Source organism: Malurus melanocephalus, unplaced genomic scaffold, assembly GCF_030028575.1.
Source record: "Malurus melanocephalus ecotype Western Australia unplaced genomic scaffold, MMel_1.1 scaffold_563, whole genome shotgun sequence".
NCBI classification, from domain to species: Eukaryota; Metazoa; Chordata; class Aves; order Passeriformes; family Maluridae; genus Malurus; species Malurus melanocephalus.
Window position 1 is genome coordinate 395223 of NW_026623795.1, and position 22853 is coordinate 418075.

The 22853-nt window shown below is 40.7% G+C and overlaps 1 protein-coding gene across 3 annotated transcripts; it reads right to left on the minus strand.

Moving 5' to 3' along the window:
- Window positions 1–439: 439 nt before the first annotated feature.
- On the minus strand, window positions 440–21883 carry PDGFRL (platelet derived growth factor receptor like). 3 transcript variants are annotated; one of them, XM_057382301.1, is made up of 6 exons: window positions 21773–21883; window positions 15478–15772; window positions 8000–8151; window positions 6505–6723; window positions 5997–6136; window positions 440–2228 (listed from the first exon to the last, which is right to left on the minus strand). In XM_057382301.1, the coding sequence occupies exons 1-6, from the start codon at window positions 21831–21833 to the stop codon at window positions 2037–2039; spliced, it is 1059 nt and encodes a 352-aa protein (XP_057238284.1). In that variant the 5' UTR covers window positions 21834–21883; the 3' UTR covers window positions 440–2036. The 3 variants fall into 3 exon arrangements, with proteins under 3 accessions (XP_057238284.1, XP_057238283.1, XP_057238282.1); XM_057382300.1 differs by having other exon boundaries at window positions 441–2225; window positions 6430–6723; XM_057382299.1 differs by having other exon boundaries at window positions 441–2228; window positions 6430–6723.
- Between the last annotated feature and the right edge of the window lie 970 nt (window positions 21884–22853).

The following is a 22853-nucleotide window of genomic DNA, read 5'->3' on the forward strand; positions in this document are numbered from 1 at the left end:
GCTGTTGAACTGTGCTGTTGAACAACTCTGTGTCAGCTTCCCAACTTCCCAGATACTTACAAGGAAATCAATTGTTGAATTACAGGCTCAAATGCACTTTGAAATTTAAAAAGCTGGCACAACTTCTTGTTCAAAGGAAAGACATTGTTCTGAGAAATGAACATGCTAAAAAAGAATTAACAYATTGCACAGCCTTATCTAGAAGCTCAGGGATTGTGGAAGTTAATATGTTCACAATAAAAAAAATTGGTACAGGCATTTTTTTCCCCCTGGAAAAAAAAAAAAAAGGTACAAAGACCTTTTTTAGGTATTACTATGAAATTGTATTATCTACTTAGTAATTTGGATTACATTTTAACAGATGAACTTTGCCTATTAACACCTTTCAAGTTACTTTATGTTTTTTTTTGGTTTTTTTTTTTTTTTTTTTTTTTTTTTTTTTTTTTTTTTTTGTAGATATTTGTTTTCAGAGGCCAGAGATGATAAAGCTCTTTAGGAATGTTCTCCATGTAGCCTATTACATGAGACCTGCATGGAACCATTTCAGTCTTTACCATGGGTATTTCTCTTATCAGTTAAACTGATTTAAGTTCCTGCATGCTAAAGAAAAACCATTCAGCAAGTTTSTTTAATGTTTTCATTAGCTACCCTACTAATCATATTATTGACTTTATTGGGAAGCTGCAATTTTTACATTAGCACTCAGAGCTGTCACTACTCAAAACAGTGCTGCAGACCTCTGCTCAAAGATCTGAATTATGTGGAGCACAAGGTTATGCCACGCCTTCACCAGAAGAAAGATTTAGTCAAACGCAGGCTGAGAGAGATCGAAGTGTGCAACCAAGGGACCAGCTCCTGCTTTGCTTCCTTGTATGCTCAGAAAAAGCTGGTTTTCACATGCCTTGTAAATAAAATTAAATTTGTTTTTGTCATTTCACTACTAAGGAGTAGATTTGTATTGAAAGTTCTAGTCTACATACATTTGGTGCTTGAGACTAGAACAAAAGCATTGCCAAAATGTCCAACAATGTTGTTACCAAGTTCTTACCTTCTCCTCTGGCAAGTTCTTCCGCTGTACTAGTAACTAAACACAGGGTGAGAGAAGCAGTGGCTTATTTATCCACACATAGTTCTGTGTAAATGAAAACATCTTTTCTCCTAAGTAAATTAATACAATCAAGTTGAACTTTTATTAACCTAAGAAGAGATTTTGCWGTAAACCTGAACATTATTCTAATGTTACATTTGCTTTTTTTTTTCTTCTGTAAATGTTAATATATAAATAAATGCAAGTTTACCTTTAGTAGCCATAATTTGCTACATAATTTAGTAAACACARCATCATACATCTATTGAAGAGTAAGCTACTACGTAAGCTACATATTAAAAGGTTGTAAGAATGCAACAACAAAAGGAAAATCCAGCATACCCAAMTGCTTACAAGTCTCTGGAGATATTAAATATATATTAAGGTGCTACTGAGTATTAATCTTCAACAGGAGAGAAAATTTTATTTGTGTTTATATCTTTACATGTATATGAAAATAAGTACACACACATTTATGTTTTCATAATGTTCAGAGATTAATTATTCTTGCAAAATAAACARCTGCTATTGGCTAATTTTGTAACAAGGCTTTTCTAGGTTTTTTTTTGTTGTTGTTTTAAACAATACATACAGTATTCTTAATGTTAAAATTGCACGTTCCACACGGTGGGTTGACCTCATGCAAGAGTCTAAGGGAAAAGACCATCTGCAAAGGAAGCCCAAAGAGCACCTGTTTCTAAATATGCACACACCCTATGCATGTTCAGACTTAAACTTTATTGCTTCGTAGTAGTTTCATTAACTCATAACTGACTAGTGCTAGTCATAGTGAGCTCTGTTGTGGCCTGTCAAGCTAGTCAGTATGGAAAGCATTGACATATAAAAAGAAACAGTGAGAGAGAAGCTTCATTTAAACATTAATAAAGAAAATGAATGGCTATAATGTCAAATAATATTCAGGTCAGTCCACATCCAGTAGTCTTTCCTATCATTTTAGTTCAACTTTGGTAGCTACTGTTGTTTGTCCTTGTAGGTTCTGAGCTATACAAACGTAGTTTCCAGCATCTATGGCTTCAAAATCCTCAATGAGAAGAACACTCTTTGAGATTCTTGTAGTGTGTCCAATTCCTCTGTTTATCAATCTCCAGAAGTTTTGAATAATCACAGGCCTCTCATACTGCTTAAAAAATAAAACAAAAACAACCCACCCACATAAAATAGGTGATTCTGCAAAGTATACTTAGTGACACCACCCCATCAAACCCTGAAGCAAGAGGCTGAAGAGTAGGAGCCTATATCAAAAGTCAGCCCTAAGTGAGGAAACTGAAGGTGTCTGGCAGTTGCAGCAACATTCCTGCATTAAATACTGATGTACCAATAAGTTATGCCAAATAAGGAGAACACAATGGCTCTTCCACTCCAAGCACAGGTACTGTGTATCTTTACATCAGAGACAGGCTTGCCAAAGCTCTGCCTGGAGCCCGTGCCTGTGCTGAGTTTTAGGCCACTTATTAAGGTTGTATTTGGGTACCTGATCAAATAGGTGAGGTATTGGGACAGATGTGTGAGCTCATYTTCAGACTTTCAGCATGTCTCAAAAACAAGGCAGCAGTGGTAGGCAGTTGACTGAGCTTTAGTTCTCTTTTAACATAGCAAATAGCTGTCACATGTTGAAAACTAATTCCTCCTCTAGTTTTAGAAAACACTATATTAGATAACATACAAACAAACAGTAACAATTGTCAAATACTTTAAAGTTAATCCTCACATTCTGTTTTCCAAAATGTATGTGAAACTTCAAAGCCAAAAATACAAAACCCCCTTCACGTTCAGATAAAAAAATACTTTTGGGGGCTTTTTTATTATTAACAACTAGCTTTTTTTTTATAAGGTAATTCTCTAATGGACTCATATTTATGAAGTCGCACTGCCTGGCACCTCAGAATGTCACAACATAGTGGAAAAGAGGAATTGGCMCAAAGATAGATTAAGGCAGTCTCTTCCAAAAACCATCTGCTGCTAGTCAGCAGCTTAAAGCACACTGGCTTCTACTTTACCGATACTGGGATAAAACTAAGAGAGAAGTTTCTGCTTGGAAACCATCTTCCCTTGCTTCATGAAATAGGTGGATTAACCATTTACCAATATGAATGCTACAAGGCTTAAGCTAAATGTAGTAATAGGGTAAGTTAGACACTTATGTAGCATCAAAGCTACAATCTCACACTTGCAAAATGTACAGTACAAAGGCAGCTACCAGTCTTCTTGAAACTTAGGGATGAGTCACAGTGCAATCAGGGAATGCCTAGGAAGTGGCAGGCATTACCAGCTTTAAAAAAAATAAAAAAAATAAGAAATATTTGACAGCTCAAATRTCATAGAAATTCTTAAACCTTTAAAAGTAAATAGCTACTTAACAAACCTGAAAATAAAGTGCAATCAAGTACTACTGCACAATTAATTCAAGTCTAATTTAGTTCTTAAATATAGCGAGTGGAACTTCCTTGATCCTACTGAAAGTGAAGGTAAAGGCTGTGCAAGGTGGACCCTGTTTGYCTGGTTGGCCTCTTGCTAGTCCATTTTTCCTCAAACTAATTGCCTTCTGCTTTGAAGCCTGTTTCACACAATCAGATTAAGGGTGGATCTGTATGCATTCACAGCAGGTGAATGAACAAACACAACTGCCAGGGAGTGGCAAGGGGAAGCAGGGAAAAAAAAACACGAGGGAAAAAAGAAGAGGGAGAGGTTAGTGACTGCAGAGATGAAATGAGGGTCTCCATAAGGCAGTGTACCGAGGGACAAGGKGGGATTAATGTGCTGCTTCTGCTTAGGAATCGAGCAATAGGTGAGAGGCCAGCTGCAGGATGTTGTGGTGTGGGACAAAACTATCACTGAGCTCCCAGCACTGAAAGCAGCAGCATGAATGGAAACATCTGGTAAATGTTGGAACCCTGTCAGTCCTGTCMTTTTTCTTGCACAAAAAAGTCTATATGACCAGCATCACTGATGGTCCTTGTCTCTTCTCCCTCCATCCACCTTTTTCAAGTATGTGAACACTCGTAAATGTTAAGCCTCCAACAAGCATACAAACATGCTTCTACTGTGACATTTACTTGATCCTTTTGTTGGGGCAGAAACCCAAACACAACTTTCCCCTCCCTATCCCCAGGCACAGCTGGAGCTGAGACTGTTCACTCCAGTGAATAAGCACATCAGCCCTTTCAGGGGCAGATGCAGGCCACAGGCCAAAGCCTCTCTCACCCCYGTAGGTGGGTGCAGTGAGAGGGTGGAGTCTTCTGCTGACACCACGTGTGCCCTGCACTGCAGCTCTTGTATCCATAGCAAACAAGGGAGATAATCTGCATGTTTAGCTAGAGAGGTGTAAACATGCACAATGCCAGCAGGYATCAGGTGCTGTAGAACACCACTGGGAACAGCTGGGCCAAAAACAGCCAGCAAAGCAGGCCTGGGGCTGCCTGGGAAAGATGCAAAACGAGGCTGGGCTCTAACAAGATACAGAGTTTTGGAAGGCCAAGCTGARTCTAGAATTTAATTCCTTCAATTGTTGTTCTTGGTAACTACAGTTGGTTACAAAAGACAAAAATGGGGTTTGTCTAGCCAGTTATTACAGTCCAATAAACAGATAATGGAGCTGAACAAAAACCCAAAAAACCAACACAAAACAAAAAATGGAAAAGCATATCAATCAACAAAGCTAATGTGATCAAACAGGAGCATTTCTCCCCTTCCAGAAAAGGCTGGGTGGAGGGAGATARAGAGAGTGAAAGGACAAGCTAACGTCTAAGTGAAGTGCTGGTTCTACGTGCCCAGTGCTCTCACCAACAGTTCAAATCCCTTTTGTGCTCACTCGCTCTTACTGTTGTCCCCCTGAGGAGACACACACCTTCCTGTGACAGCTAAACACCACAATCTATGGCTGAATGGCTACTGCAAACTTCTGGGGCCTTACACTTGAATCTCCTCAGGCCTAGTAAGCACTGAACTCAAATCACTCACATAAGCAATTATCTCTGCTGYTAAATTACTTGTCTGCTGTCCCAAGGCGGCCAGTGCTGATAAATTAATCTTATTAGCAAGCTCTGCACTATCCTTTGCAACCCAGCACCAGAAGAGCTGGCAAATAGGATACAATGCCAACTCTCCAGTCACAAAAGATCTCTTTTCCCTGGTGAAAGGTCCCATCTTCCAGCAGTCCKTCCTCTGCTCCTAGTCTGATTAGGATAAACAGCAATAGGGATGAGGCTGATTAAGAAACGAGCTCCTGCTGTAATAGGTCAGGGTGGTTAGAGTTAGAAGAGAGGGGACCCTCAGTGAAGCTAGTCAGACACATCTTATTTTGGGCAAGARGAGAGACCACAGATTCACTCTGTGTTTCCTGTGGATTCTTTMAGAAGAGGCAGGGCCGGTGCAGATTCTGCTTCTGGATATGGGCAACAATTAGGTTTAAAAATTCTGTGCTGGGATGATTCATGCAACCAAGCCATGGAGAAGGAAAGGTTATCAAATAGAGAGGCATCAGAGGACCTTGTGGCTTGCCCTAGAATAGCCTCCTGATGTTGGTTGGCTTTCACCCTGTCTAAGGCTTTCTTTGGAAATCACCCTGTCTAAGGCTTTCTTTGGAAATGCTGCCAGGGACCACATATCTCTGGAATGGAAACTGAGGGAAAAGTGAGCTTTACTGAATTTGGTTTTTCCTAGCAGGGGTAGAGCTCTCCAGCTTCATTCCTATGCTACTTCTAGATTATGAGGGAAAGATAGGCTGAAGTTCAAATGAGGCATGGTACCTCCTCCTGCCAGCATGCCTGAACTAGCAAGAGGCAGACACCACAACCTGAAAGAATTTTTGCTCCAAAATCTAGACACTGAATGGAACTTGAAGTGCTGCCTTCATGAAGAACAAACCGCTTCAGGCAGGGCCACCTCTTACCTCTTGCCCTGGGTACTGCCACCTGAAGTTCACATCCACATCTGGCTCCCCAAGGACTGTGCAGACGACTTGAACTCTGTCACTGAGAGCGGCTCTACTGGATGATGCTGCTATTGTGGCTGAGGGTGGGCCCTTGGGAACTGAAACAAAATGTTTAAAAACAGAAAATAGGCTGCTAAAGTAAAATACACTGATGAAATTGAGTCAATTTTTGACTCAGGTTGCTTAATGCAACAGGTGKTTTACACCTGCAACTTTCTCCTCTAAACTAGGGAACTGCTGGAATTTAAACCTACAACGCTCTAYCACATATGGTTTTGATCATGATTTTAAAACTCTGATTAGATTACTTCTATTAAAAAAATKTAAATAAAATTATTATCTTAATGTCAGCAGAAGAGTCAGTTTAAGCATATAGAAAGCTGCACTCTACCTTCCACATATAGTAGGTGGTATCTGATGGAAATCTGAGGTGCTCCCTGTGACTCTGCTTTGCAGTAGACAATACCTTTATGATTAGAAGTAGGGTGCTGGAAGATAAAACCCTTCTTTGCATCATAAACAATATCAGTTCCATCTGTTTCAATTTCTTCTGCTGGAAATTCCCTGTGTAGAGTCACTTTAGCTGAAGGTGTAGTAACACGGCATGGAATGACTGCAGGTTTATCTGGGTTCAGGTAGACAATCTCAAAATAACCAGGAGTAGGTACAAAAAGTTCCTCTTTGTCTGTGCAAAAGAGTTGACATAGTWACAGAAATATTTACATCTTGGCAAAACAGAAAGAAAAGGAAATACATTTSACAAGAGAAAATAGCTGCAAGCATCATTTAAAGCAAAAAGCTTTGGCTTAATTTTAATATATACATGCAAAAGTAAAGAAACAGCACGCATTTAAAAACATTAAGTTGAAAATAAAAACAAAGTATTTTTTAAACCTTAGGAAAATCTTTGGAATTTCTTTGAGTAAGCTTCCAAAYATTTATCAGCATCCCGACTACTAGAAAAAGATACCTTTTGAAGCTACAGACCTTTTATACCTAAACTTTTAGGCAAAATGTTTGATTTATTGTCCTAAGCAGATGAAGTATTTAGTGCCATTAGAATCACAATGTGTTACAGTTAAAGAGTATTTCCAGAATTGGCATGCTCCTTAGAAATATAAAGCTGAAATTCCTCTTTCTAGCATAAGCATTTACGTAATAACTTGACTGAAAYGTTTATTCCAGCCTTTCGAAAGGAATGCATTCTGAAAACATTAGGCACTCATGGTCCAATTTAGCTCCAAAATGTATTGCAAACAATYCTATATTAACATTTTGTGCTAAAAYATTTTMTAGCCATGAATACTTTAGCTCTAATCAGGCACTGAAGTTTGTTTTACCATTCKGAATGGTTTTCAGAAGAAAAAATGACCCATTTGATTTCAGCTCTATTGTAYCAAGTAGCAATAAACTGTGCACAGGCTCTGGGGGACAACACACGTACTTGAAGAGTGTTTTGCCTCTCAACATGCTATTTTGACTTCTGGGAGAAACTGTGGCCTTACTAAGGTCAGCAAGGTCAAGACTTTTAAGGCAGTGCAGGTAACTGAAATAAAGTGGTAATGGAGAAGAGTCCATGGGATCATCTGAATGCTGTGAYAAAACAAATCTTCTGCATGGATTTATTTTTTTTATCAAGACACATTTTCAAAAATAAAACATTTTATACTTGTTTTGTAGCAAATCCTTACAAAGTGTGTTACTATTTTTGAAGGTACATTCTTTTCATTGCATTACTTTGGGTACACATTTTGCATAATTCATAGGGAAAATGTACTCAAAACAGTCAAACTAARCAAGTAATTTTCTGCCTACCAGTACTGTTTCCCTTAACATGCACTAACAAAAGATTGTGGAAAATTGTGGAAGTAAAATCTCAACAGTGGAATTGCTGATGTAGCTTTATTCCCATCTTACTAGCAAATATATTTCCRTTAATAATCCTCCAGTGAGTTAATTACCTGTGAAAAAGATGTATGTTGACCCTGTTTTAGTCTCATCCTTCCTGCATTTGTTACCATTGCACAGCTGAAGCCAGCAGCTGTATTCACCTGTGTCTGCTGCAGTGGAGTTTGCAAGGATCAGCTGACTAGACCTGTCAAGCTGTTTTATGCTGTGGAAAAATAAAACAAAAGGCATAAGCAAGCACAGAAGTATTTCCTTGTACATTTCTGTCAGCTCATTTCCACTTCTGATTTTTTTTTCTTTCTCTGCAACTGACCCACTTTTCACTTTCAGAGCTCTCTTCCAACTTTCCCTTTTGCTCCGGCAGAGACTGTTTACATGAGTAATTTTATTGATCTAAACTACATATGAGAGCTTGCAAGGTTTTGCCTTGTACAGTTCCTTCTTGCATTCCTTCAAGTCTCCATTTTGAAATTGGGCTGTGACTGTTCTAGTCAATATGTTCATCTGTGTTTAGTCCCAGTTTGTCCATGTATAGCCCTTTTTTCACGCTACAAGTGAATCCACATTCATCTCAGTCCTTTTTAAATATTGTAGCACTGCTTCAACAGTATCCAACAAAGATAATTCACAAGTAGTAGCAGGTACTCCATTGAGAGTTTGTGCCTGCTTTCAATGTGAATGCTTTACGAATGTTTAACTGGTCCAAGTTTCCATTTGCAAACACCAACAAGAGCTGCTAGCTCAGCTTGGATTTATCCTGCAAGTGAAGTCATTTTGCATCACCTACTCCTCTGCCCTAAGTCACTTCACTGGAGTTTCCTTCTCATCCCTCAGCCATTTAAATAATGACCCCGAGAACTGATTGAGGCCTACTGGCAGTGCCATCACTTACCTACATAAAATTCAGTCTGTGGGAATATCTCAGACTTCATTTGGTTTTTTTTCCCTCCGTCTCCTGAATTTCCCAGGTACACCTCTCAGTGGACTGACATTTGCAAATGTGCAACTATTTATAAATATGTAGACAYATACATAGACACTGACAATTTTTCTAAGGGGCAAATGTCCTATCCAGCAGCTATAGTCTCATCTTGGTTTGTTTTTTTTTTGTATTTTAAGGTTTACTTTCCTGGCTCTTTCTTGCAGACAGATGGTGTTGTAGTTGGCAGTCTGCTGTGTTTACTTTTGATAGAKTGCAAAAGTGATGGCCTGAGAGTACCAGTTCTCAAAGAACCCCRTCAGCACAGCCATGTGGCAGTACTGATGTAGTCTGCTGCTGCTCTGACCTTTAAAAATGTTCTTTTCAACCAGCCACCTTYCATGGTAGTGCATCTAGGACATCAAGGGYTCCTGCCTTSCTTCACAAGACACTGAATTACAAGRTAATTTCTTTTCAAACCAAATCAGGAACGATTTTTCCAATTTTAGCATTTGACAAGGAACTTATTTTTACTGTTTTAAACTGGATTTGGACAAATACASAGCTTGCATGAAGTCTAAACAGCTCTCATTCAACTGTGGGTTTTTATTATCCTCCCATTTCTTTTTATTAATGCGGCAGTTATTCTGTAAGGCAGATACCTGACTGAATAATTTCCTTCTGGGATTAGCATCTTTGAAGAAATTTTTGTCCTCTAAAACACCTCATCACTGAGCAGTACTGTAAACATGCCTGAGTGTACTGTGTACTCTAAATGCTCTGTTTTGCTTAACTCTCCACTGCAGGCAGAATAAYTGCCTAAACAGAGGCCACCACTTCAGCTGTGTGTGCTTCCCAAAAGCTCTGACTCCCCAGGCTCTGCTAGCGGTTTGCACAGCTACCAGCAATGACAAGCAACAGCTCATGTAACCAACACTCAGCCTTCAGTTGGACAAGCAGCTTAGAGATTAAAAAAAACACCAAATACTCACTTCAAAMACAGATAACTCAGAATTATGTTTTCCACGTAAGCCCTCAGACACCATTAGCACCTGGATCCAYCACAGGGCAGTTTTGAGGACTGGCTCAATAAATAGGCAAATCACATTTCCCATCCACTGATGTGCCTGCCTACACAACCTTGTCTGATTCCACTTTTTAAAACCATATAATTATGGTGCACTAGCCTTTCCATTTTTCATATTTACACTTCCTTACATTGTAAATTATCTTCCGTTTTTGGGTAATGTTTGAGAGATTCCTATTCATTTTCCTACTCCGAGAGAACGTGCTGTGTATCATACCCAACAGGAAGAAAAGATAAATCCAAAACATGTCTTAGCACGTACTATTGAGTTTCACAGTTCACATTTTACAGGCTATATGACCACATCAGAATAAAATGTTTTCCAAGGATCAAGTACTAAATGTTAACAATACAGAGAAACTATTATACCAGAACATTTTTGCTTCTAATCTTTAAYGCAGACACTGAGTTATAGCTTGAAATCCCAACAGRCAGAAAAATAAGGTCAGAGTTAATTAATTATTGTACAGTGTGTTCTTCTTAACTGGGAACAAGCTACGCAGTAATCAATAGAAATAACCTAGCACAGTAGTCATCCACAAACATGCACTAACAAAACCTGGCAAATGAGAGTGGAAGTGTCAAAACTCGAGACAAGACCATATTAAGCAGACAAAACAGGCCTATAAAGTAAATAACAATTGGTAAGTCCTGCAGCTGACCAATATTTCTAGCATTTCATTACTATTTCATTACTATTTTAGATGGTGGGAAATCTGACTCAGAAGCCAAAACTTTGCTGTGCTGTGGAYATCACAAAGCAAAAATGTTGTATATACAAATATTACAAGACTGTTTAAAGAAACTAGAAAAGTAGTCCAAAATTTTAGTCCCYACTTTCAGGCTATTAAACTTTGGTTATTTACAGTTCATAAGATCTTTGCCAGAAAACTATGCCACACTGAGCAGCTAAAAAGACAGTGTATATAGCCTCACTCAAAGAGCTACCAAACTGCTCTCAAGCAGCTGYGTTCATACTGACAAAAGAGAGCTTATCTCAAACACATGCTCACTAGGACAGGAACATAACATCTCACTGTTTTACACAAGAAAAAAAAAAATCCCTAGCTTTCAGACTTCAAAGCACAAGCAGCAAAATGAAATTCAGTTATACACATGAGCACAACTGATGTCCCACTAAGCCCGTGGGAGTCTGCATTCAGTGAAAGCAGTCTAATTTCTGCCCAGTTTTGCCCCCTACAACATCCGGTYTCCTCAATATTTGTGAAAGTGCTCCTGTCCAGACACCCTCCGCTCACACAAATGTACATGTCATCCATGTTCAGCTGTTTGCCCCAGCTTCTTCCACCAGAGCAGCTCCATTTCATGTGAGTTTACTCATCAGATGGAGTTAAATGCAGTTCCATTTCACGTGGGATAACTTATCAGACAGAGTTAAATGCAKCTGGTGTTCAGCAAGGGAGAGACTTATGCTCCAAGTCAGGCAGTGCAGAGAYTGTGTGCAGTCAGACTGCTTTCATCTAGAGCAGCTTTCTGTAATAAAGCTTTAGTAAAGGGAAACTGTGCCTGCCCTTATTTTTATTTTCATCCCTCTCATATGTTRTAGATCCAGTTTCTGGGTGAGCCTCCAATCATTAATTTGTTATGCACAAAAATGTCTTACAAAACAGCATTCCAGCCCTTCTGTACTGGGGGTGCATGAACAACCTCTGACTGTTAACATCAYCAATGTTTCTGGGCAGTTCAGTGAGCACACAGAATTTTCAGACATAAATACTTTTATGTGCTGCACAAAGCAAGAGAGCATTACARATAACAGGATAGTTTTGAAGTTCTGAAACAAGCTATTAAGCTGGTTGGTCCTTAAGCTGGGACCCATGTTTGCATGATTCAAGCTTTCTCCCCAGAGTTGCATTGCATGCTACAGTCTCTAAAGTTCAGTAAATTATTTCAATGTGTACTGTTAGGTACTCCAGCTGTAACAGTGGAAAGGCAGAATTTCTGCTCCATCTCAGCAAGAAACAGCCGGAGTCCTCCTCCTCCTCTTTTCACTCGGCATCTCTCCCTCCCTCAGATATGATAATTTTAGCACATGTAACAGCTCCAGATCTATTAAAAGCTGAGACTCTCTAGTACAGCAAGCAAAAGATTTTATGTACCAGGTGTAAACTATGGCTACAAGAACAAATTCAATGAAAGCATAGCCACTAATACTACAGAAATAGCTTTTCTAATTAAAATCTTTCTCCTTGGTAAAGGCATATTTGTCCCCCAGTATTTTCCTTACCATATGAGTTAAAAACATAGTAAGTGTGGCATGGAGGCAAAACATCCAGCTTCTATCCCCACTTTTTTTTTGCAAACACCCATAGAAAACACATTACATTGATGTCAAATTTAACTAGTTGCAAAACAAAATGCCAGAGTAGTTGAATTTGCACATCCCTTCTATTATGTAATGGAAAAGTATTGGATGCCAGAGTGTCTGTTGCTATAGGGACATTAAAATGAACAAAAGAATTGCAGTTATCATTAGTCCCCAGCAACGGAAGGGATCTCACCACCATTGTCCCTCCTCCTCTTCATTTTTCCTCTGGAACACCAACCCACTCCTTCTTCATTTTCCATCACCTCCTCATGCCCCCATCACTTCCCCCTACTGCTGCCATCAATTCTGGTTGCACCAGTGTCCCAGCTCCAGCAAGACTTTCATGTAAATCTAAGGCAAAAAAAAAGCCCAGCCCAGTTAATTAGCTTGGGTTTCACCCCACACCTTATTCACTGGTAATGAAGGGATTACCTTCTTGGTCTTCAGGTACAAAAAATGTTAGAAGATACTGGCATGTATCTACCTAGATGATTAAACTATTTCTGCTGTACATTATTATTTGCTAATAATTTTTCTGAATTTCCCCCCTCTGTCCTATATTCATAATTTTGTTTTAAAATAATGAAGGTAATATATTCATAAAATTTTAAAAATTTATTGCAGTTGATGTTTGGTGTATGGTCTTGCATAAGCTCCTCTTAAAAGATCATGGATTTGATGACCTTTTCTGGTGCCAGCTCCCTAACGAACCACTGCCAACTGAGCTAAGTAAGTAACATGGTATCTTTATGGTACTGCCAGTTAAACTCCATCAAAGCTTTCTAAAACCACAGAACAGAAATTCTAAATTTCACATTCCACAAAGCAAAGACCTTGAGATAATTACCAAAGCCATGTTAAAAATGTGACGGAAATGTCACTGCATAAGATTCTGCAGTCATTGTGTCCATAAATTATTACTATTCCGTGACTCTGAAATCTGCTTTTAATTTACATTTTCAATTTCTCTTGTTAATTYWAGGATCTTCTGCTGGCATTCAAAAYTTTCATTAAGCCAAATGMAGCCCTACTGCTTTAATAACTTATTTCAAAAAGCAATGACAATTATATTTCAATACAGATCCTTAAGTATAAGCCTTAAATACTTCTAAAAGAAAATAAATACTCAGGCAAGCTATATCTACCCAGTCAAAATGTTTTATAGCATTTATTTTGTGTGGTGTTACCAACTTCTGTTGTATGGTTAAAATACTACTGCGACCTTGACTGAGAACAGAAAGGTAAATTGCTGAGGCAACAGGATCCCAAACTACTTCAAACTGGAAAACAGAAAACTACACAATCATGCCATACATTTTTTGTTTTGTTTTGTTTTTTTGTTTTCCCAAACTATCTCAATTTCTTGTATTTTGTCCCACATGCATCAACAGAGAACACTTAATTTCACGAGAGGAATAGGTAGTCAAATAACTAATGAAGAGGCATTCCAATTCTTCTCCAAAAACTCTGAATATTGGCCTGGCCTCTTCAGTGCCAGCTGCTGATACTCAGATAATGTGGCCTGGAGGTCTACAGGACCAAAGCATGCCAGCTATCTATTTGCAATTGCACAAAACATTAAGATAGACTTGAGAACAACCACCACCTTGTACACACATACTCCCTGTTGATGTGCAACATCCAGCTCTGGCCTGCTGGAAGGCCAGGTCTGTTCTGCAGCTAATAAACGCCACCTACTGAAAGAAAACTGGATAGAACAGTATTTCTTGCAAAATAACCAGCAGCAGTTTAAATCGGCCACAAGATCTTCTGAGAGACACCCCTGCGATAAACCCACAGCAGGAATCAGCCTGCTGCTGTAAGTTGCTGTGACAGAAGCCTTGCACTGAGCCAGGGTAGTCCTTGAACTCTCCAGCCACCAAGAGACAAGCAAATAAATGCAGAGAGAACTGTCTGATGAATTACAAGAGGACGTGCAAGAGATCACAGCATGTAACTGTTCATCAACACTCCTCTTTGGAAAGAGAAGCAGAAAGGAAAAGAATGTATCTAAAAAAATAATTCACTGGGAGTAATTTTAAGGTAACATCACACCTGTAAATAAGTGAAATAGATCACTGAGATTCATATAACATGAGTTACTTAGAGAGAGCATAMATTCTTGTACTTAATTTAGGAACAACAGGACAAGAGAGGCTGACATATTGACTCATACCTCCATGCTCCTCTCACCTAATAATCCAAGAAATACTCCATACAGTTCTTTCTTYGGGTATTATTCACAATGGTTCATTGTCTCCATAAAACAGACAGTGAAAACAAATGGTACTCATGGCAATAAAATACCTGTGGAAGACAGGTATTTTATTTATTAAGCTCCTTATATGTCCCTCCTCTTTCTAATACAGAACTAAATTACTACATTTAATCTACATTTAGCTATGTGTACTCTCCCAAACACCAGGAGGGCAAACAATGTATGGAGTCTCAGAAACGATGTTCAGAACAACAGGACACTCAGATGGTGGGGCAGAGAAAGGGAGGGAGCCCTCAGTTCCTCTTCTTCCTCTAACAAATCTTCATAAGGTTTTCATTAAGATGCCACAAGACAAAAGAAAAAGCTTTCCTTGACTTAAAGTAACACTCCTCAGCAATAAACTCTGACACACCACAAACCCTGCATTTCCCTTTTGCACACAAAGGCAACTGTGACTGAACCACTGCTTCACTTGCTCCATGGCATGGAGGCTGGTGGTTTTTTTGCTAGTTAAGAGATGCGGGTTTGAGTCTCYTCAGAAAATTAATTGTACTGCCTCAGGTGGCAGTCACATTAGTAACCAGTACACCCACCAGCTGCAAGTCTCTGTAGAGCAACMGAGTCCATAGTGAGCATCTGACATAAACACTCACACATTTTCAGTGTTTTCCTTTGGACCAACCTAATGTGGTTCCCTTTTTGTGGCTGGAGCACAATGGTGAACATCATCTGTATTTTAGATTTATCTGAAGGAAATACAGTTCACATGCTGTAAGACTCCCACAGTGCAAATCACAGGGCAATTGGTAATGACTAAGCGTTGCTCAGCCTTTTTGTGGACATCAAAAACTGTTAGATAGAACATGTTGATTGTAAAAATGTAAATGAACAAACAAACAAAAGTACCAGTGGTGTTGAAAGCAGTAGGGGAAAAATATTCTGGAGTTTTTTTCCTCCAAAAAAAGAAAAATAGCTTACCTGAGTCTGGAGTCTTTAAAGGTGTCTAAATAYGAAGGATAGTTCCAAGTAACATTACTGCCCTTACATCGCAGTTCTAAGCTTTGTCCTGCAGACAGGTTTAAAGTGGCAGCTAGTTTCTGGAAATGACCTTTATCCATCACCTGTGTCAGTATGGACTGGGRCTTCAAAGAGGAGTCTGCAGATTCTCTCTCCTTCATTTTGGGAGTTTTGGGTTTTACTTTCTTGTTAACGGGCTTAATTTTGTTTTCCCCTGGTTCTTTTGGACGTTTACTCTTCACAGGCTGTCCAATAACTGATAAAAATAAAGAAAATTAGAAGAAGTTTATACAGACTTTCTGGAAAAAAACAACCTTCCTTATTATCCCAGAGAATAATGGAAGTTTTGTCCTTCCTAGAAGAGATGGATAAAACGTAGGAAGAGTTAATTTCCATAACTTTTTGAAGTCTGCCATGACCCATTTTCCTGGGGAAAAAGGAAAGAGATCTTTCAACAACATGTGGAAAATCTATACTTAYATAAACAGAGAAATATGCAAGGTATGAAAATTTTATAAATGGTTAGGGAAAGAAGTACAGCATTTCTAACTCCTGCCACTTATGTCATTTCCACCTCCTGGCACTGCCATGCAGGACACAATGTTACACGAGCTCTCCACGTTCATGTCATGTGCCCATCAATTCTGCATAACCTCTTACACACCACTCCAACCTAAGGGACACACGAAGAACTGGCAAGTGCAGAACTTCACTACAATTTAGAAAATACTGATAGAGATGCAGTTTTCTGAGTTTACAGTAATTATTGAAATGCAAATGACACGTCACTTGAAGGTGCTATTTAAGTCATAATTTCTCCGTAAAAGCCATTTATTTTGGCAGTCCAGATGAAGACAGAATCTTTTTTGAGACAAGCAATGAGATATTTCATTATCTCCTAGAGACAACAGGGGTGTCCAGTTGCCTTTACAAACAAAGGAAACAGAACGAAAAAGTGTTGTGTCTCAAATACTAAGGAAAAAAAAAATCCAGCTTTAACTGACATCAGGAAGCAGAGCTCTTTTGTGAGACAAGTCTAAAACTACTTTTGCAGGACACTAGAAACTCTGCTAACTGCACCTGACAATTAGTTCTTGTTTTTCACATAGAAATGCTGAGGTATTTCACTGTTCAAATCGATCCACAAGCTCCCTGTGGAATGAAAAACAGCCCTGCTGTATACCCATCATGAATTAAAACTTGTACCAGTTGCCAGTATGAACTTCCAGATTCCTGCCACTGATGGCTCCCATGACACTCCTCAAACCCCAGTTGGACACCTTGCACTGYGTCAGCTTTGACTTCTTCAAGTCCAGGCTGATGTACAACATATTTCTTTTAAATGGCACGGTGTTTTCTGAGCACGAATTTAAAAACCAGGGAGTCCTAGCATTTTCACCTTGCAATACATTTGAAACATTTGGGTCAGACCAAAATTTGCACCGACAACACCTAGTGTCAGATGCCAATCAGGGAACAGGGCAACCATTTCTCCTCCTTTGATACTACCCTCCTAAGCTACCAAAAACCTTTAGCTCAAGATCTGTGAACCACAGTCATCTTCTTTATATTGTGTTTGGCTAGTTTTGTTTGGAGTAGTTTTTTGGGTTTTTTTTTTTATTATACAGTCCTTGCATGTTTTCCTTCATTAATCTGTATGGTCAGTTTTCAAAATAACACAAATTGCATACAAACACTAGATGCCTTCTAGTTGTTTTGTTTTTTTTTTTTTAATAAATAAATAAATAAATATCCATGCTTCTCCAACACTTTTACAAAAACTTGAGTGGTTTTGACTCATACTCTTTCCAGTCTGACAAGTCCCACTCTGTTTAATTGTTCCTGGTAAGAATAAGCATACAACAGTTCAGCTATACCACATTTGGGTAATGGAAAGAACACAAAAGCAGACTGTATACCAGGTTCAAGGTGTGCTCAAATCCAGTTGTACATATTAATGGTGTCTCCCTTCCTGTCTAAACAGCTCATTACTTTTCAAGACAGCAATATTAGGAGCTGACTTTTTTTAGAATGATCAAGTGTAATTCCAAGATCACTTTCCCATGTAGGAGTTACTGGCTAAAAGGTCCTAAGTAGAAACCCATTGAGGCATATACAAATTAAGTTAGACCAATTTGTGTTACTTAGCATGTGCCAACACAGAATTTGAAGTCCCATTTTCATTGTCCAATCTTTCAAAACTGAGAGATCATTCTACAATCCTTTACCRACAGTTTTCTTTTGACAGATACTTTTTTATGCTTATTTTCTCTAACACTGATTCTTTTGACATACTATTGAGATGTCCTCTAATGATTCTCCCCATAGAGAAAAATTCTGTCTCAGAATCTCCTATTGCTGTGCTTCAAAGGATATTGCATTCAAAGATTCTTCTATGCTTATCATGTCACCATTTTCCATTAAAACCTCTCTAAGCACCTCCATAGTGAACATGGATGTAAACAGATAAATGTTTACTTTCTGTAGATGCTCTTTCTTATCCCCATTCCTACCAGCCATAAAAATGCTACAGCCATGTCTCCCTGCCCCATCAGAACAAGAAAAAGGATTTATGGCTGGTTTTGTCTTTTTGTAAGCTGTTTCTCAAACTCTTTTTGTCTGCTGTATTCTGGCTTTTATATTTAACCCATATGTGAGCCAAGGAGCCTCCCCATCTTATGTAATTCCCCCTTCCAAAACTGAACACATCAGTGGTTTCCTTGGCTTTTATTATTCCTGCAAGAATATTAAAACTTAAGTCTGGCTGTTTCATAGCAGCATCTGAATCCAATTACCTGAGTACTACTCCAGATCAAGTCAAGAATTGCTGCTCTTCTCAGGGGCTCTTTGAGTAGTGGCTCMAAGTCATCATTATTTGTGGCATTGAAACAATTGTACTCTGCACCACACCCTGATGTGTATGACCCAGCCTACATGAGGGGAAATTATTCTTCCTTTTGCTTTTCTATCCAGTCCTTGCTGCACCTCTAGTAACAGAGCAGTCATTACATACTGGGTAGCCAGTTACCAGATTGGTTCTCCACAGGGCTGGTGTTTCAGCCCAGATGATTTTTGCCACTAAAACCCACCAGGAAACAGATTTAACACGAAAGTTTTCTTCTGCCACTTGTCCCTTGGGTAAACTATTCCCTCTTAGTGGAATTCCATCACACTACTGTGCCCTATGTTCCATCAAAAGACCTGATAAGCCTTTTGAATAAGGGTTCCCATTTCAAATTGGCCATTCCAATTGCTTGTTGAATTTTCCAGATTAGTCTGTAGCAGCACAAAAGCCTTGGTTCAGCCATCCTTTTTCATTTTTCTTTCCCATCAAACCCTATTCAGATTTGTTCAAACTACTCTTTGACATTTCCACTACTTTCGGTCAACCTCGATCCTGGCACTGTTTCAAAGGCACACAGATCCTGCAACCCCACCCGTAGGAAATGCTTCATCCCATACTGTGTGCTCTGCCACACCTGACACTCTGCCTTTAAGAAACTCTTAAAGACTCCCCTATGAAAGCTTTTCAGTTTTAAGTGCCAGAAGCCTGGTTTTAATTTTCTCAAGACCAAGTTTTTTCTCTCCACACAAGCTCCCTCTGTTCCACATTTTATAGCTACCAGTGAGTCTGAACACTTTCCTCCTGTACCACACACCCAGCTGCTCAGTGAGACCCTTGTCTGCCTGAGCTTGTATTCCCCTGCAGGTGACAGCAGGGGCACTTTGGGAAACACCATCAGAGGAGCTTTTATCTTGCTACACAGAAAACCTGGTTCTGCCTCTCTGTTGCAACTTCCTGAGAGGTGAGTTTCCAAATAAGCTGTGGCCATGTCTCTTCCCAACACTCCCTTAGAAGTGTGCCCAGATATCTACTGACACCATCACTTCTGCACTTCACAATCCTGATTTCTGTCAGAGCTGAATTAAATCTTTCTATGACAGTTATCACCTAAGGTAAAGAGGACACACAATTCCATCCCTCCAGAAACACAGAAACCATCACCAAGAACCCTCCATTTCCTTACCCAATCTGCAAGACTTTCCCAAGAAACGGGAAACTAGCCCATTCATGCAAGTACATGAATACGCCACATTTGAGATATTTCATTTGAGATAGTTCACCATCTCACTACATGTATGCCGAGTCCTCACTGTTTTAATTATGTTGCAGTATTTCATGTTGCACTGCTTCAGTGCAGCAGCATTTCTTATTAAAAATTGATAAAATGAATACTTAGAAAAATATTCATTGAGAAAATGTCTCATTTCTAAATCTGACCAGTTCCTAATGTCAGTTCTAAGATGTGCTGTACTAATTTCAGCTGCAACAGTGCATTCAGGGTCCCTACTAACTCAGCACATCAYAGTAGCAGACTAGGCATCCACATGTCACAGAAACACACCATGCAGCACTTTTGCTCCCTGTTCATGGTATTTGTCTCATCCTATCCTTTAATGTTTGTCTGCCCCTTGTCCACACAAATACCACACACACAACAATTTCAAAATGGGTGCTAGTCACATAAGCCTAAAGCACATTCATTTTTCATTTGAGACATCACCTATATCCACATGCATATTCCACTGGTCTCACACCTGCACAGTTAATAACTCAAGAAGGCCCCTAAACTTCAAGTGTCARCCTAGAGAGCCTGAGAAGCAAGGTCTCCCACAAGTACAACAGAATCATGGTCACTGTACACCAGATATATCCATTCCAGAAGGCAGGCCCCATGCTACATCTTGGCACCATCAGAGACTGAAAAAACTTTCAATTAATAGTGATGAACTCTTCCTTCAAGAAAAAAAATTAAGTGTGAAGTTACCACAAAATATAATTAACCAGCAGGATTACTATGTGAGGAAAGAGTCTTTGTTATTACAACCAATGTGACAGGACAAGCTGGACACATCATTTCTGGTACATCAAATAAAAAWTTAATCATCCAAACACACTGAAAATCTTGAGGGGCATATTTCATTAGTTCATAAACTAATATAAGCTAAATTAGGAAGACTATTTTGAAATTACAATTATATATTAGGACTTCTACATTTAGTTTTAGACAAGAAACTCTTATTAAATATGCCAGGTTACTTTCTTCCACTGCTACGTTTCTGGATGGTAGAGCAGGAAGCACCCAGTCAAACTTCAGTATAAACATGACAAACAGAGGCTTGGGAAATCTTTTGCCYAAGTTACATCTCATCTCTTTTTCTGTGTTTTTATTGTCTGCTTCTCAAACAGAAAAAAACACTTGTGGTAGCACACACTCCCAGACCAGATTTTTCAGCGGAAATCGCCTCCCATACCACTCTGGTCCACAGCACAATTCCTTTGCACACAGTTGTGAGAGAAACTGTAAAGGGCTTCTGGAAATCCCTTCCCACCCCTGTTCAGATGCTCTGAGCCTTGTCCAGCTGAGCTCCAACTTTCCCAAAGGCTGGAKACTCTACAGCCTCCTCCAACAACTTCTTTCTATGCTTAAAAGCTCTTAGGGTGAAGAWTTTTCCATGTTCTTACAAGAATGTTTTCCTTATGACCTCTTGAACTACTTCTGGTAGCTGCTTCTCCGCCTTTCAGCACACACCTAAGAGCCTGCCTCTCATTTCTCTGCAAACCCTTCCACGGGTTAAGCAGGCCTTGATCCCCAAGCCCCTCCATGGTGAAAAACTCATTCACATATTGCAARAGGGAAAGAGCCTCTCCTTTGCCTAGGTAAAGTCTATGTAAGTCAATGAGTTATAARTGTCTCTTCCCGAAGACTTGCCTTTCGCCATCAAGAATTTCTCACAACCYGAAGCGGAGTTGAGAGTAAAGCTCGGTACTCTCAATCAAACAATGGCGCACAAAATCAATTTTTTTTTTTTTGGTTGTTTTCTAAATCCAAGCATTACRTCCAGCACTGTCCCACGTCCAGCACTGTCTCTCCTCAGGCGCCACACAGGACTGGACGCAGACTCTATCGTTTTATCCCACAGAGAGAGGGCGGTGGGAGCAGCCGGGGCTGCCGCGAACGCCTCTCCCCAAAACCCAAACCCCCATTTTCGGCCGAAAGCTTCGAGACTTGCTGGCTGCACACGATGCGAGCAACCCGCCATCCCTGCGCCTCAGCCCAGCGGGACGGGAGCCCCGCCGCCGCCCCCTCCCGCGATGGCTCCCGCTCCTGTCCCGGCACAGCGGGAACGACTGGAAAGAGGGGAGCCCGCGGCGCCTCGCCAAGTGTGGGGACCCGTCGGGGCGGCAGCTCACCGTGTGGCAGCGCTTCCTGCAGCAGCGGCAGCAGCAGGCTGAGGAGCACCCAGAGCTGCATGGCGAGAGCGGCCCGGGCCCGGCGGCAGCGGCAGCGGTGGGAGCGGCCTCGGGGCGCCTCGGCGGGGAGGGGCTGAGGCTGGGCCGCTCCCGCTCCAGCTCCCGCCGCCCTTCCTCGCCGGAGASCCCGGTGCGGAGCGGAGCTACAGCCCCAATACGCTCGGGGACGCGCGGGGAAGGTGCTGCTTGAACCGGCCGGTCGGTGACAGCTGCCCCTCGGTCTGCACAGGGCCAGCTGCCATCGGGCCCGAGCCGGGGGGGCAGAGCAGAGCAGCGAGAGGCGCACAGGTGGCACACAGGTGACCACACAGGTGGCACACAGGTGACCCCACAGGTGGCACACAGGTGCACACAGGTGACCCCACAGGTGGCACACAGATGACCCCACAGGTGGCACGCAGGTGACCCCACAGGTGCACACAGATGACCCCACAGGTGGCACGCAGGTGACCCCACAGGTGCACACAGGTGACCCCACAGGTGGCACACAGATGACCCCACAGGTGGCACACAGATGACCCCACAGGTGCACACAGATGACCCCACAGGTGCACACGTCGGGCATTGAGCGGGACTGGGCTAAGACAGCAAAAGTACATTTTTACGTCAAACTCTTGCACTCCTACCAGCCTGCTACAGCAAAGAGATTTCTAATAGCTCAGGTAAAGCTACCTCACAGCGGAAAACAGAGGAAGTATCTGTTTGATCCAAATTGGGGTTCCATATGCCTTGATACAGTTTCCGTGGACACCTGCGTAAAGGTGCAAGTATCTCTTTGCTGCTAAGAGATGAACTTGATTTTTAATGCATGCACGTTTATGCTCACTCTGAGCTGTCAAAAGCTGTTCCTCGAAATCTGAGGGTTTCCTTGGAGGAGAGAAGGGAGAGGAAAATGTGACTGGAGGGGCCACAAAGGTAGATGCAAGCCAGGTGAAGATGCTGGACTGGCAGGGCAGTAAAACAGTGACTGTCACAGATTATAGACAGATCCTGTAGCAGGCACAACCACAGTTCGGTGTGA